The sequence below is a fragment of the Vidua chalybeata genome, chromosome 3 (assembly GCF_026979565.1).
Source record: "Vidua chalybeata isolate OUT-0048 chromosome 3, bVidCha1 merged haplotype, whole genome shotgun sequence".
Lineage (NCBI taxonomy): Eukaryota > Metazoa > Chordata > Aves > Passeriformes > Viduidae > Vidua > Vidua chalybeata.
Genome location: NC_071532.1, coordinates 110,013,849 through 110,029,695, shown reverse-complemented (window position 1 = coordinate 110,029,695; position 15,847 = coordinate 110,013,849). Strand labels below are relative to the sequence as shown.

The 15,847-nt window shown below is 54.3% G+C and overlaps 2 protein-coding genes across 3 annotated transcripts; both read right to left on the bottom strand.

Annotated features, from left to right (window-relative positions):
- Positions 1 to 328: 328 nt before the first annotated feature.
- LOC128786435 (antimicrobial peptide THP1-like) lies at positions 329 to 3,251 on the bottom strand. 2 transcript variants are annotated; one of them, XM_053939686.1, is made up of 6 exons: positions 2,829 to 3,251; positions 2,142 to 2,743; positions 1,992 to 2,034; positions 1,578 to 1,665; positions 1,084 to 1,210; positions 329 to 572 (listed from the first exon to the last, which is right to left on the bottom strand). In XM_053939686.1, exons 2-6 carry the CDS (start codon positions 2,189 to 2,191, stop codon positions 560 to 562), a joined length of 321 nt encoding a protein of 106 aa, XP_053795661.1. In that variant the 5' UTR covers positions 2,192 to 2,743; positions 2,829 to 3,251; the 3' UTR covers positions 329 to 559. The 2 variants fall into 2 exon arrangements, with proteins under 2 accessions (XP_053795661.1, XP_053795660.1); XM_053939685.1 differs by lacking the exon at positions 2,142 to 2,743 and having other exon boundaries at positions 2,985 to 3,251.
- A 4,609-nt stretch (positions 3,252 to 7,860) lies between these two features.
- LOC128785241 (uncharacterized) lies at positions 7,861 to 13,508 on the bottom strand. Its single transcript, XM_053937543.1, has 7 exons — positions 13,383 to 13,508; positions 12,477 to 12,585; positions 11,732 to 11,744; positions 9,427 to 9,798; positions 9,260 to 9,347; positions 8,622 to 8,730; positions 7,861 to 8,104 (listed from the first exon to the last, which is right to left on the bottom strand). Exons 1-7 carry the CDS (start codon positions 13,438 to 13,440, stop codon positions 8,092 to 8,094), a joined length of 762 nt encoding a protein of 253 aa, XP_053793518.1. The 5' UTR covers positions 13,441 to 13,508; the 3' UTR covers positions 7,861 to 8,091.
- Between the last annotated feature and the right edge of the window lie 2,339 nt (positions 13,509 to 15,847).

Sequence of the window (15,847 nt, the reverse complement as noted above, 5' to 3'; positions counted from 1 at the left end):
TGGGATGGGCGCAGGAACTGGTGCGCACAGACACCAGGGACATCTGGGACTGGCAGGAGGAGCACAGGGATCTCAATTCCCCAGAGAGAGCAACTGCAGGGCAGCCCCACCACAGGCACCCCACCCAGCCTGACCCAGCAGGCACTGCCGGGCTCCCCAAAGCAGGGCCAGGCAGGAGCATCCCCAGACCACACGCGCTGCTCAGCCCCAGCACCATCCCCAGGGCCTTCTGCTGCCACCAAGGCAGTGCCAGCCCCAGAGGCAGCAGGCACAGCAGCCCTCCAGCAGCAGGACACGTACACACGGCCCAGCCCTGCAATGCCAAAGTGCTCGTCTTTATTCAAGTCGGGAAAAGCAGCCCCTGCCCCAAAGACACCGGGGCTGGCACCACAGGGCTCCAGCCCAGCAGCAGCCAGCAGGAGCAGCTGCCACTGCTGCTGTCAGCCCAGCTGGGCAGGGCACAGGCAGGGACGGGAGGGGACATCAGCAATTGGGGACATCAGCAGATGGGTCCAGGAGCCAGAAGCGAGGGGATGTCCTATTTGGGAATTTCAGGGTTTCAACCCCAGGAACTGTAGGAAGAAAACAGAGAAGCACATCAGCAGGTGTAACATTCCCTGTCACTCTCTCCACTACCTTGTAACACCCAGGGTGAGGTGCAGCAGACCCAGGGAAGGTGAGGTGCAGCAGAGTCAGGTTCAGGGGAGGTGAGGTGCTGTCCTTAGTGCAGACAGGCTGGACCTGGGGTATCTCAGTGCTGGCAGCCCTGGCTCCAGGTCTGTGCAGATGCAGCAAGTTTGGGATCATGTCCCCGGTGCTGCCCAAGGACAGGGAATGGTTCCCTCTTTGGTGGCTTTGGTGAGTCCTCTGCAGAGCCTGAATGAGCCCCCTGAGACTGGAGGAGAGTGGGGAGGCCCTGGCTGACCTGGGGCTGCTGCAGCCCCACTCAGGGCAACTCCAAGCACCTTCCCGTCCCTCCCCTCAGCTCTGCCTTGAATCATTAGGGGCACTGAGCCTTTAGCTACTCGTGGGCCTTTGAACACCTTCTGCCATGACAGCAGCATTTGAAATTCCAAATCTTACTTTTTGCAGCAAAAGAAGAACGTGGAACATCTTCCTTTGATGACAAAGGGGAACTTGCACTTCAAAAATCCACAGTATCCATTTTCTCGCTGACATTCTTCCCTGTTTGTTGGCTCCAAGGAGGATCCTGCACAGAGAAAGAGGTCAAAGTGAGTGTGGCATAAATGTCAAAAATGTGTCTGGTTCCAGGGCAGCTGCTGCTGGCTCTGAGTCTCAGTCTTGTACGGGAACTGAGCACCAAACCCAACATCTTAAACTCTCCAGTCAGAGTTCTTTTTTTCTACAGCAACGTGTGCGTGTGGGGAAAGACAGAGGGAAAGACCAGCAGAAGCTAGAGGAGTTGCTGTGCTGGATCCTCAGCAGCCCAGACCTTCCTCACAGCAAATCCCTCCCAAATGTTATAAATACCTGAGACTTGTGGTCGCTTACCAGGACCTGGAAAACCCCTCTGATGGGGGTTCACACCTCAGCCATCTCCCCTCTGTCTCTCTCACCTGCAGCACTGTGAACCAGCAGGAGGAAGAAGGGGAAGAGCAGGTAGAGGATCCTCATGGCTGATGCCTGTCCTGGCTCTTCTCGGGGCTGCAGAGGGAACACACCAAGAACCAAAGCAGGGTCAAGGATTTAGGGGAATCTTTGTGCCTGGAGAGGCCAAGCTAAATGAAGTCTTCTCCAATGCACTTCACCTCACCAGGCAGCCCAAAGCTTGCTGCCCAAACATCCTGCACAATCCCCTGAAGGCAGGAAAGTCTTCCCAGCTCAGCTTGTAAGTATCCATCCTCAACCCCAGATGTTTCCCAGGATTCCCAGCCAGCCCACTCGCCATCCCTGTGCAGCACTGCCCCAGGAAGAATCAAGAGGGCAGGGAAGTGTCTTGGTGGCCCAGAAGTGACTCCCCAGTGACCTACCTGAGAAAGGTGTAGGTTCAGAGCACACCAAGGCAGAAATGGTCTGCAACAAACCAAGCTGGAATCACCTGTGAGAAGAGTCCAGATCGGGGAGTATCCCTGTGCCCCAAACAGGCCGGTTTTGTCCCGTTTTCAGGGGGTGGGACAAACCTCAATTGCTGCTGGCACAAGTGCCCTGGGCCAACCCGGGAGTGCCCCATGGCTCTGGGGGTGCTGGGGCTGGCCCTGGTCCCTCCCTGCTGCAGGGGCAGAGGCTGAGGTGCCTCCTGGGGCTGTTGCAATCAATGTCACCGTTGTCCCCACGCAACACCTCTTGTGACACCCGTGGCACAGCGGCAATGGGCTGTGGGGCCAGCAGGGAAATCTTTGGGATGGGCGCAGGAACTGTAGGGTGCAGGCACAGGCACCAGTGAGGTTCTGGGGGAGCAGAATCCTTCTTTCACAGAATCACCTCTGCAATGTTTTGGATTGGAAAGGACCTGAAAAATAATCTCTTTCCACCCCTGCCATGGACAGGGACACCTTCCACTATACCAGGTTGCTCCAAGCCCTGTCCAACCTGGCCTTGGACACTACCAGGGATGGGGCAGCCACAACCTCTCTGGGCAGCCTCTGCCAGGGTCTCTCTATTCTCACAGGGAAAAATTTCTTCCCAATATCCCATCTCACCCCACCCCCTGTCTCTTTGAAACCATTCCCTCTTCTCCTGTCCTTTTCCTATGTCTCTTCTCCTCTGATTGAAGAATCAGTTGCTGTGGGATGTGCAAAAACTCACAGAATATGGAAAACAATTTTAGACACGGCAAGAACATCTTATTAGACAAGAGGTCTGTGCACCTGCCGTGTCAGGGGGATGAGCAGGGTTCTCTGTAGTGGCTCTCCTGGCAACACCAGGATAGATGACAAGTTCTGTCAACCAGGTGATCCAACAAAACTGCACCTCCCTCTAATGCCAACCCAGCTGAAGAAATACAAGCTGCATGCAGCCATCACTTGTGAATCCAGTGAGTTTGATGCCAGCCATGCCAATGGGAGAAGTGACTGTCCATGCCAGGCAGGAGGGTCTGTGCCACGTGCCAAATTTGGCAATTTCCCCTCCAGGTGTTTGGCAGAGCCATCTGGTCCCCCCAAACTGAGCTGAGCTGCTGGGGATTTGGCAAATGGAACTTGACATCTCAATTGTGCTGCTTCACAACCCAGAGATGTGAAGTCACAGTGACAAGACGACAATCATTAAAAATGTGGGAGAGGGATTTGGGATGCTCAGCAGAAGCAAAGGCACCATCTGCACGCACTACTGCTGGTGGGTTCACTGGGAGGGTTTCTTGAAGGGTTTCAGAAAAGGTTCCACTCTGTGCCAGAGCAGCAGGTCAGTGCTGGTTTCCAGGGAGCAGGCTCTGTGTCCCTGTGTCCCTGCATGTGTCCCTGTGTCCCTGGGTGTGTCCAGAAAACCACAGCACTGCAGGGTCCTTACACAAGGCAGGATGACACAAGGCCCTGGGTTGGGAGTCCTTGTCAGAGGTGTCACAAGAGGAAACTGAAGCTTCTTTTCCCTGGTGCAGGGAGAGAAATAGGAAAAGGTACTTGTGGGGTACCAGTGCCTCCAGCTTGGTTTCTGTGCTCTCTCCCTCCCTATGCTGCAGGCAGCAGCAGACAAAATATTATTGAATGGAATGTATAGAAGATAGAGTGTATAAGTGATGCGACAGGAAGCTGTGCTGTGGATACTGAGTATTCCATATAGACATAATGCAAATGAAAGAAAGCAGAGCAAACCTTTTGGTTCAGGTATTTATTTTCTCCCTATCAAGTTCATGTGTTATATGGGAGCTCTCCTGGTGGCAGTGCCATACTCCCTGATGTTCCTCACTGCCATTCCCTTTTAGGAATGGCTCCTGCAGCAGCTTTTGCAGCTGGGACTGGAGCTGGGGCAGTGTAACAAGGCTGAGGCTATGTTAGGGAGGAGGCCTTGCCACTGTGTCCACAGTTCCCAATCCATGCCGTTCATGGCGTCGGAGTAGGGTCAGGAGAAAAGAATGATATCTGGGCTTATAAACACCAGGATAAGGATCCGGCTCCCCCAGAGGGAGCATCTGCAGGGCAGCCCCACCACAGGCACACCACCCAGCCTGACCCAGCAGGCACTGCCGGGCTCAGCGTCCCCAAAGCAGGGCCAGGCAGGAGCATCCCCAGGGACACATGCCCTGCTCAGCCCCAGCACCATCCCCAGGGCCTTCTGCTGCCACCAAGGCAGTGCCAGCCCCAGAGGCAGCAGGCACAGCAGCCCTCCAGCAGCAGGACACGCACACACGGCCCAGCCCTGCAATGCCAAAGTGCTCGTCTTTATTCAAGCCGGGAAAAGCAGCCCCTGCCCCAAAGACACCGGGGCTGGCACCACAGGGCTCCAGCCCAGCAGCAGCCAGCAGGAGCAGCTGCCACTGCTGCTGTCAGCCCAGCTGGGCAGGGCACAGCAGGGACGGGAGGGGACATCGGCAGAAGGGGACATCAGCAGATGGGTCCAGGAGCCAGAAGCGAGGGGCATGACCTTTTCAGGAATTTCAGGGTTTCAACCCCTGCCACTGTAAGAAGACAAAAAACACAATTTACCGGCTGTAACTTTCCCTGCCAATCTCTCCCCGCCACTCTCTCCGCTCCTCTGCAATGCCCAGGGTGAATTGGAGCAGAGTCAGGTTCAGGGGAGGTGAGGTGCAGTCCTTAGTGCAGACAGGCTGGACCTGGGGTATCTCAGAGCTGGCAGCCCTGGCTCCAGGTCTGTGCAGGTGCAGCAAGACCTGCATCATGTCCCCAGTGCTGCCCAAGGACAGGGAATGTTGCCCTCTTTGGTGGCTTTGGTGAGTCCTCTGCAGAGCCTGAATGAGCCCCATGAGACTGGAGGAGGGTAGGGAGGCCCAGGCTGACCTGGGGCTGCTACAGCCCCAGTGAGGGGAGATCAAACCCTCAAGGACTATTCTCTCCCTTCTTGTGCCTCTCTCTCAAGGCATAATGCAGGACAGTATTTATCATGTGTTGTCAAGAAAGAAGTTGGTAACGGGTCTTTCTGAGGAAAAAGGAGGAAAATCTTTCTTCAGCCAAATATCTGGGCCTTACCTTCTGCAGCACACAAATTCTCGTGCACATCTTCCCACAAAACGGCTACCGCGGGGGCAAAAATGCCTCGAGCAGAATCCTCCTACTCTTCTGCATACAATGGCATTGCCTGTTCCCATGGGGAAAGACACACACGGGACAATTAAAGTAATAATCTGAGAGGTCACATTGTGGTTATCGACTGGCTGATGCTCCCCAGTGCTGGTCCATTTCAGGCCAAGACAAGGGCTCAGATCCAATCCCCCCACAGCCACATCCCCAACTGCAATGTGTCTCACCTGGAAGGTCCCTGTTCCCCAAACTGGGGTCACACCAGAGCAGAGAGTGGAAAGGACCACTGTGAGGTTGAGAAAAAGCCTCCCAGCTTCATTCCCATGTCTGCCTGGATCAGCACAGCTGGCAGGCAGGGATTCGTCACTTTCCACATCCCTGACCCACAGAAAAAGCCAGGATTCTCTTTCTGTGAGCTCTCTCCTACCCAAATCTGTGTCCATCTGGAAACTCATTCAAGAAAACCCTTTCACCTCTATCCCCTCTTACCGTCTCATCATTCCCACAAACACGGTCCCTTCCAGGGACACTGAATTCCCACTGGTGCAGGCTCACACTTTCCCCCATCTCCCCTCTTCCCTTCTCACCTGCAGCACCCTGGACCAGCAGGAGGATGAGGGGGAAGAGCAGGAACAGGATCTTCATGGCTGCTGCCTCTCCCGGGTCTTCACAGGGCTGCAGAGGGGACACCAAGGCAATGGGGACAGGAAGGACCCTGAGTGGGCAGGATTCCAGAGAGAGACCTCACACTCACCTCCCTGACAAAGGCTTTGGTGTTCAGGCAGCAGCAAACCCAAGAGGAATGGCAGTGTCCAGATGCCCTTGGGGCCAGGGAATGCTGCTGTGCCCCAAAGACGCTGGGTTTATAGCAGTGCTGGTGGGTGGGACAGGCCCCAGTTGCTGCTGGCACAAGTGCCCTGGGCCAACCCGGGAGTGCCCCATGGCTCTGGGGGTGCTGGGGCTGGCCCTGGTCCCTCCCTGCTGCAGGGGCAGAGGCTGAGGTGCCTCCTGGGGCTGTTGCAATCAATGTCACCGTTGTGCCCACGCAACACCTCTTGTGACACCCGTGGCACAGCGGCAACGGGCTGGGCAGGAGAGGCTTGGGATGGACAAGAGAGCAGCGTTGGTGATGGGAAGAGTAGAAATGAGGAAATGGTTTCCCTCCTTGTGATCTCTCATTTTATCTGTTCTATACTCAGAGTGGGATGTCAAGATCTGACTGAATATTGCAATCGTGCTCTGCTTTGCACAGTGAGAGGAAAGGTTCGTCGCTCATTTTACTTCCCCAGCTCTGTTGGGGAATTTGATAATGAAATGAAGAAAATAAAATTTCCTGCACTCCCTCTTGCCCTTTACTTCCCCTGCCTCGTGTGCCCTTGGTAGCTCCTGAGCTTTTTTTCCACACCTCCAACAGTCTGGCTCCAGATGGTGTGGGCCAAGGAGCCCCTGGTGTGGGGGAACAACACTTCACTGCAGAGGTAAAGGGGGCTTGAGGTAACAGCCCCAGAGTCAGTGCCAGGACAGGTGACTGCAGATGAAGGAAATGCCAAGGTAGTCAGGGGTGGTCTGAACATCCCCCACCAAATCCTGCAGTTCTGGAAAGCAATGGCAGCGCAGACATTTTTGGGGTCAGTCTCTTCTGCCAGGTAACAATTGACAGGACCAGAGGGAATGGTCTCAAATAGCACCAGGGAAGGATTAGACTGGGTATTAGGAATCATTTCTTTGCAGAAAGGGTAATGGTTCTTTGGGACATGCTGCCCAGGGCAGTGGTGGAGCCACCGAAACTGCAGGGAATTTAAAAGCTGTGTAGATTTGACACTTGTGCTCATGGTTTAGTGTTGGGGTTGGCAGTCCAGAGGGAATGGCTGGACTCGATATTCTTAGAGGTCTTTTCCAACATCAAAAATTTTATGGGTATGATTCCTGAGAGGGAAAGTCTCCAGTGAACCAGACAGGGTCCCCAGCTGCTCCCAAACAGCCGTGGAGATGGACACGCACAGGTATTGAACCAGGCAGGGAATCAAATGCTTGAGGTTTGCTTTGCACACAGGGAGAGGCCCCAGCCTTTGACAGAGCAGAGCATTGTCACTCCAGACCACGTGAGAGGGGCAGAGACCTCAGGACATTCTGCTTATTCCATGCGGGTAAACAAAGTTGGATATTTCTACAGCAAAATGGGACCTTTTCCACATGGCACCGAGAGGAGGACTTGCATGGTTTCCTCCTCCTCCTGTCTGCTGGGATGGGGTGTGGAGCAGCACAGCCACAGCAGGGCGGGCTGTTGTGCTGGAACAGGACAAGGAGGAGCAGCAGGGACAGCTCCTGTGGGTGACCACGGCCATGGCCACTCAAGGGATATAGCCCCCGGCACAACTTATCACAGGAGGCCATTGCTGTCAGGGACATCCGGGGCATGTGGGACTGGCAGGACCAGCATAGGAATCCCAATTCCCCAGAGGGAGCATCTGCAGGGCAGCTCCACCACAGGCACCCCACCCAGGCTGGCCCAGCAGGCACTGCCGGGCTCAGCGTCCCCAAAGCAGGGCCAGGCAGGAGCATCCCCAGGGACACACGCGCTGCTCAGCCCCAGCACCATCCCCAGGGCCTTCTGCTGCCACCAAGGCAGTGCCAGCCCCAGAGGCAGCAGGCACAGCAGCCCTCCAGCAGCAGGACATGCACACACGGCCCAGCCCTGCAATGCCAAAGTGCTCGTCTTTATTCAAGTCGGGAAAAGCAGCCCCTGCCCCAAAGACACCGGGGCTGGCACCACAGGGCTCCAGCCCAGCAGCAGCCAGCAGGAGCAGCTGCCACTGCTGCTGTCAGCCCAGCTGGGCAGGGCACAGGCAGGGACGGGAGGGGACATCAGCAGATGGGGACATCAGCAGATGGGTCCAGGAGCCAGAAGCAAGGGGATGTCCTGCTTGGGAATTTCAGGGTTTCAACCCCAGGAACTGTAGGAAGAAAACAGAGAAGCGCATCAGCAGGTGTAACATTTCCTCCCCCTCTCTCCACTCCTCTGCAATGCCCAGGGAGAATTGGAGCAGAGTCAGGCTCAGGGGAGGTGAGGTGCAGTCCTTAGTGCAGACAGGCTGGACCTGGGGTATCCCAGTGCTGGCAGCCCTGGCTCCAGGTCTGTGCAGATGCAGCAAGACCTGCATCATATCCCCAGTGCTGCCCAAGGACAGGGAATGTTGCCCTCTTTGGTGGCTTTGGTGAGTCCTCTGCAGAGCCTGAATGAGCCCCATGAGACTGGAGGAGGGTAGGGAGGCCCAGGCTGACCTGGGGCTGCTGCAGCCCCAGTGAGGGGAGATCAAACCCTCAAGGACTATTCTCTCCCTTCTTGAGCCTCTCTCTCAAGGCATAATGCAGGTCCGTATTCATCATGTGTTGTCAAGAAAGAAGTTGGTAACGGGTCTTTCTGAGGAAAAAGGAGGAAAATCTTTCTTCAGCCAAATATCTGGGCCTTACCTCCTGCAGCACAATATGCCAGGGGCACATCTTCCCGCAACAAGTGTACCACGAGGGCAAGAAAGCCTTGAGCAGAATCCCCGTTGTCGCCAGCATGTAACTGCACTGCCTGTTCCCACAGGGAAAGACACACACGGGACAATTAAAGTAATAATCTGAGAGGTCACATTGTGGTTATCGACTGGCTGATGCTCCCCAGTGCTGGTCCATTTCAGGCCAAGACAAGGGCTCAGATCCAATCCCCCCACAGCCACATCCCCAACTGCAATGTGTCTCACCTGGAAGGTCCCTGTTCCCCAAACTGGGGTCACACCAGAGCAGAGACTGGAAAGGACCACTGTGAGGTTGAGGAAAAGCCTCCCAGCTTCATTCTCATGTCTGTCTGGATCAGCACAGCTGGCAGGCAGGGATTCGTCACTTTCCACAACCCTGACCCACAGAAGAAGCCAGGATTCTCTTTCTGTGAGCTCTCTCCTACCCAAATCAGTGTCCAACTGGAAACTCATTCAAGAAAACCCTTTCACCTCAATCCCCTCTTACCATCTCATCATTCCCACAAACACGGTCCCTTCCAGGGACACTGAATTCCCACTGGTGCAGGCTCACACTTTCCCCCATCTCCCCTCTTCCCTTCTCACCTGCAGCACCCTGGACCAGCAGGAGGATCAGGGGGAAGAGCAGGAACAGGATCTTCATGGCTGCTGCCTCTCCCAGGTCTTCACAGGGCTGCAGAGGGGACACCAAGGCAATGGGGACAGGAAGGACCCTGAGTGGGCAGGATTCCAGAGAGAGACCCCACACTCACCTCCCTGACAAAGGCTTTGAAGTTCAGGAAGCAGCAAACCCAAGAGGAATGGCTGTGTCCAGATGCCCTTGGGGCCAGGGAATGCTGCTGTGCCCCAAAGACGCTGGGTTTATAGCAGTGCTGGTGGGTGGGACAGGCCCCAGTTGCTGCTGGCACAAGTGCCCTGGGCCAACCCGGGAGTGCCCCATGGCTCTGGGGGTGCTGGGGCTGGCCCTGGTCCCTCCCTGCTGCAGGGGCAGAGGCTGAGGTGCCTCCTGGGGCTGTTGCAATCAATGTCACCGTTGTGCCCACACAACACCTCTTGTGACACCCGCGTCGCAGCGGCAATGGGCTGTGGGGCCAGCAGGGAAATCTTTGGGATGGGCGCAGGAACTGCAGGGTGCAGGCACAGGCACCAGGCCAGTACCAGGGAAGCCGAATCTTTCCTGCAGAGGCTCAGAGGATCAACTCTGTGATGGTTTTCCTTTGAAGGGACCTGAAAGATCATCGCTTTCCACCTCCTGCCATGGACAGGAGCACCTTCCACTATCCCAGGCTGCTCCAAGCCCTGTCCAACTTGGCCTTGGACAGTTGCAAGGATGTGGCAGCCACAACCTCTCTGGGCATCCTGTGTCAGGGTCTCTCCACTCTCACAGGGAAAAATTTCTTCCCAATATCCCATCTCATCCTGCCCCTTGTCTCTTTGAAACCATTCCCTCTTCTCCTGTCCTCTTCCTATGTCTCTTCTCCTCTGATTGAAGAATCAGTTGCTGTGGGATGTGCAAAAACTCACAGAATATGGAAAACAATTTTAGACACGGCAAGAACATCTTATTAGACAAGAGGTCTGTGCACCTGCCGTGTCAGGGGGATGAGCAGGGTTCTCTGTAGTGGCTCTCCTGGCAACACCAGGATAGATGACAAGTTCTGTCAACCAGGTGATCCAACAAAACTGCACCTCCCTCTAATGCCAACCCAGCTGAAGAAATACAAGCTGCATGCAGCCATCACTTGTGAATCCAGTGAGTTTGATGCCAGCCATGCCAATAGGAGAAGTGACAGTCCATACCAGGCAGGAGGGTCTGTGCCACGTGCCAAATTTGGCAATTTCCCCTCCAGGTGTTTGGCAGAGCCATCTGGTCCCCCCAAACTGAGCTGAGCTGCTGGGGATTTGGCAAGTGGAACCAGGCATCTCAATTTTTTCTGCTTCACAACCCAGAGATGTGAAGTCACAGTGACAAGACGACAATCATTAAAAATGTGGGAGAGGGATTTGGGATGCTCAGCAGAAGCAAAGGCACCATCTGCACACACTACTGCTGGTGGGTTCACTGGGAGGGTTTCTTGAAGGGTTTCAGAAAAGGTTCCACTCTGTGCCAGAGCAGCAGGTCAGTGCTGGTTTCCAGGGAGCAGGCTCTGTGTCCCTGTGTCCCTGCATGTGTCCCTGTGTCCCTGGGTGTGTCCAGAAAACCACAGCACTGCAGGGTCTTTACACAAGGCAGGATGACACAAGGCCCTGGGTTGGGAGTCCTTGTCAGAGGTGTCACAAGGGGAAACTGAAGCTTCTTTTCCCTGGTGCAGGGAGAGAAATAGGAAAAGGTACTTGTGGGGTACCAGTACCTCCAGCTTGGTTTCTGTGCTCTCTCCCTCCCTATGCTGCAGGCAGCAGCAGACAAAATATTATTGAATGGAATGTATAGAAGATAGAGTGTATAAGTGATGCGACAGGAAGCTGTGCTGTGGATACTGAGTATTCCATATAGACATAATGCAAATGAAAGAAAGCAGAGCAAACCTTTTGGTTCAGGTATTTATTTTCTCCCTATCAAGTTCATGTGTTATATGGGAGCTCTCTTGGTGGCAGTGCCATACTCCCTGATGTTCCTCACTGCCATTCCCTTTTAGGAATGGCTCCTGCTGCAGCTTTTGCAGCTGGGACTGGAGCTGGGGCAGTGTAACAAGGCTGAGGCTATTTTAGGGAGGAGGCCTTGCCACTGTGTCCACAGTTCCCAATCCATGCCGTTCATGGCGTCGGAGTAGGGTCAGGAGAAAAGAATGATATCTAGGCCTAGAAACACCAGGATAAGGATCCTGCTCCCCCAGAGGGAGCATCTGCAGGGCAGCTCCACCACGGGCACACCACCCAGGCTGACCCAGCAGGCACTGCCGGGCTCAGCGTCCCCAAAGCAGGGCCAGGCAGGAGCATCCCCAGGGACACACGCGCTGCTCAGCCCCAGCACCATCCCCAGGGCCTTCTGCTGCCACCAAGGCAGTGCCAGCCCCAGAGGCAGCAGGCACAGCAGCCCTCCAGCAGCAGGACACGCACACACGGCCCAGCCCTGCAATGCCAAAGTGCTCGTCTTTATTCAAGCCGGGAAAAGCAGCCCCTGCCCCAAAGACACCGGGGCTGGCACCACAGGGCTCCAGCCCAGCAGCAGCCAGCAGGAGCAGCTGCCACTGCTGCTGTCAGCCCAGCTGGGCAGGGCACAGGCAGGGACGGGAGGGGACATCAGCAGATGGGGACATCAGCAGATGGGTCCAGGAGCCAGAAGCAAAGGGCGTTTCCTGCTTGAGAATGTCAGGGTCTCATCCCCAGAGACTGTAAGAAGAAATCAGACAAGCACATCAGCAGGTGTAACATTTCCTGCCACTCTCTCCCCTGCCCTGCAATGCCCAGGGTGAGGTGCAGCAGAGTCAGGTTCAGGGGAGGTGAGGTGCAGTCCTTAGTGCAGACAGGCTGGACCTGGGGTATCTCAGTGCTGGCAGCCCTGGCTCCAGGTCTGTGCAGATGCAGCAAGTTTGGGATCATGTCCCCGGTGCTGCCCAAGGACAGGGAAGGTTTTGCTCTTTGGCAGCTTTGGTTAGTGGGGAGGCCCTGGTTGACCTGGGCCTGTCAGCCACATTCAGGGCAGCTCCAAACCCTTCAAGGACTTTTCCCTATTTTTTTTGGCATCTTTCACAAAGCATAAATGCAGGAGAGTATTTTCAGCTGTTGGCAAAAAAGAAATTTGTAACAGATCTTTCTAGGGAAGAAGAAGGAAGCTTTCTCCCAACAGGATTCCAGAGCTTACCCTTTGCAGCAGAGAGTTTGTGCTGTACATCTACCAATTGGTCTTGCAGGGGGAACACATCTCCCAAAACTACAGTATCCTCTTCGTTGTTTGCATCGAAGTTCACTTCCTATTTCCACGAGGAAAGGCACACATGGAACAATTAAAACAAATAATCAGTGAGAGCAGTGTTGGTATAGACAGGCTGATGCTTCCCATCCCTTGCATTTCAGGCCAAGGGCTCAGCTCCAACCCCCCACAGTCACATCTCCAGCTGCAATGTGTCTCACCTGGAAGGTCCCTGTGACCCTAAACTGGAGGCACACTGGAACAGAGAGTGAAAAGGACCAGCCTGAGGTTGAGGAAGAGCCGTGCTGGCTCCAAGCTGCTTTCCCACCTATTCCTGGACCAGCACAGCTGGCAGGCAGGGATTCATCACATTCCATGTCTCTGTCCTGGCTTTGCCATCATTTGTGTGACCTCTACCTCTGATGAAAAGTCCTTCTTCAACCCTGGCAGGGATCATCCCTTGGGGCAATGAAGTTTTGGGACACTCAGTGGATGAACGTCTGGGTAAGAAGAGTCACCTCTGTGCCCCAGGAAACCCCCCCATCCAAACAACCCATGGGGCCCTCTGCCATCCCTGTGCAGGGCAAGAGAATATCCAGGGAGTCCCAAACAGGAACAGCTGGTTGCAGGCTTGGAGCCTCAAACCAACCTTCTTCTCAACGCACAGAACAAGCCAGGATTCTGTCTCCATGGGCTCTCTCCAACCCAAACTGGTGTCTAGCTAGAAACTAATTTTAAAAACTCCTTTGACCTCAATCCCTTGTTACCTTCTCATCACCCCCACAAACATGGTCCCTTCCAGGGACATTGAATTACCCCAGTGGGGCTCACACCCCATTTCCCTCCCTTCCTTCTCACCTGCAGCACCCTGGGCCAGCAGGAGGAGCAGGGGGAAAAGCAGGAACAGGATCTTCATGGCTGCTGCCTATCGCAGGTCTTCACAGGGCTGCAGAGGGGACACCAAGGCAATGGGGACATGCAGGACTCCAGGTGGGGCAAGAGCCTGTGATGCAGGGCTCTGTGGCTAAGCAAAGTGCAGAGGGGCTGCCTACAGCCACATCTGATCATGTTTCCTTTACCTTTCTCTAGAAACAATTCTCAGGTGTGTGCCTGCCTTCAAACCTTGGGAATATTCCACTGTCTCAGTCTCTGGGATCATCAATAACCTACAGGTATTCTAAAGCATTTTCCCAGAGCACAGACTGCAGATCTCGGATCCATTGTTGTTTTTGATGAAATCAAAATAAATGGCTAGTGAAATTTGGGAAATACAGAAATAAATTTGTCATTGAAAGTTATGGCACTACAGGGTGTTTTCTCCTTTGGGCTTCAGGTATCAAACACATGCCCCAAACACCCTGACCAATTCCCACTGCTTCCCTGGGATCCAAAAGTCCTCCCAGCTCAGCTTGGCAGGGCTCATCCCCAGCTCCAGAGCATTCTCAGGATTCCCAGCATGGACATTCTCCAGCACCACACTTGCTGCCCCTGTCCTGGGCATCACTGGCCCAGGGAGCAGCCAGAGGGCAGGGAAGTGCCCAGAAATGGAAACAGAAATCAACCTTTGCAGTAATTGAAATGATGGGAAATCTCCATACTGATTTGGGAAAAGTGCCTTCCCTATTTTGCTAAGGAAGCCCCCATTCTCTCAACAATGATCTCATCTCCATCTTGCAGCAAAGGCTCTAACCAAGTCTCTCCTGCACTTAGGAAACCAAAATTTAATTTTCCGCATATTCTGGACTCATAGACTTCCATTAAGACTTTTATTCTCTTTCCCAGGCATCTCTGATGGCCAAATTTTCCACCTGGATACTTCCAGCAGTTTGTGCTTTAGGAGACTCTGCTCTGCTGGGCTTTGAGCTGGGACCCTGAGTGGGCAGGATTCCAGGGAAAGACCACGCACTCACCTGCCTGGAAAAGGTCGGGATGTGCAGGGAGCAGCAAACCCAAGAGGAATGGCTGTGTCCAGATGCCCTTGGGGCCAGGGAATGCTGCTGTGCCCCAAAGACACTGGGTTTATAGCAGTGCTGGTGGGTGGGACAGGCCCCAGTTGCTGCTGGCACAAGTGCCCTGGGCCAACCCGGGAGTGCCCCATGGCTCTGGGGGTGCTGGGGCTGGCCCTGGTCCCTCCCTGCTGCAGGGGAAGAGGCTGAGGTGCCTCCTGGGGCTGTTGCAATCAATGTCACCGTTGTGCCCACGCAACACCTCTTGTGACACCCACGGCACAGCAGCAACGGGCTGGGCAGGAGAGGGATGGGATGGACAAGGCAGAGTGATTCATGCTGGGAAGAGGAGAAATTAGGAAAATATTTCCTTCTTTGTGTGCTCTCATTTTATCCTTTCTATAAATACTCAGAGTGGGATGTGGAAGATCAGACTGAATATTGCAAACGTGTTCAGCTTTGTATGGTGAGAGGAAAGATTTACCTCTCATTTCACCTCAGCAGCATTGTCTGCATAGTTTGTAGAGAAGAGGGACAATATAAAATTTCAGGTTTAGCACAAAGGCCACAGCAGGCAGGGTTGATATGAACATCTCTCACCAAACTCCAGTTCTAGAAAGAATGGTAACAAAAATTTTTTAGTGTCAGTCTCTTCTCACAAGTAAAAACTGAGCAGAGGAAATGGCCGCAAGCAGCACCAGGGAAGGGTTCGATTGGGTATTAGGAACAGTTTCTTTGCAGAATCAATAATCAGTGATGGGACAGACTGCCAGGGCAGTGGTGGAATTACCAACTCGAGTATTTAAAAGCCATCTGCATGTGGCATTTGTGGACTTGGTTTAGTGGTGGCCTTGCTGGGGCAATGGTTGCACTCAATGAGCTTAAAGGGCCTTTCCAACATCAATAATTCTATGACTCTCTCATTCTTGGGAGAGAAAGCTGTCCCTGAACGAGGCAGGGTTCCCGGTTACTCTTGTACACACAAGTAGATGGAAACACACGTGTAGTGAACTACTTAAATGGCAGCACCCAAGATTTTCTGTGCAGACAGGGAGAGGCCCCTGCCTTTCATGGACCAGAGAATTGTTACTCCAGACTGCCTGAGATGGGCAGAGACACCAGGACATTCTGCATACGCCCATGGGAAAACAAATGTGGTCATTTACATGGCAATATGGCACCTTCCCACAGGTCACTCAGCCCAAGATGTGAACAGCTTCCTCCTCCTCCTGTCTGCTGGGATGGGGTGTGGAGCAGCACAGCCACAGCAGGGAGGGCTGTGGTGCTGGACAAGGAGGAGCAGCAGGGACAGCTCCTGTGGGTGACCACGGCCATGGCCACTCAAGGGGCACAGCCCCAGGCACAGCTCTGCACATG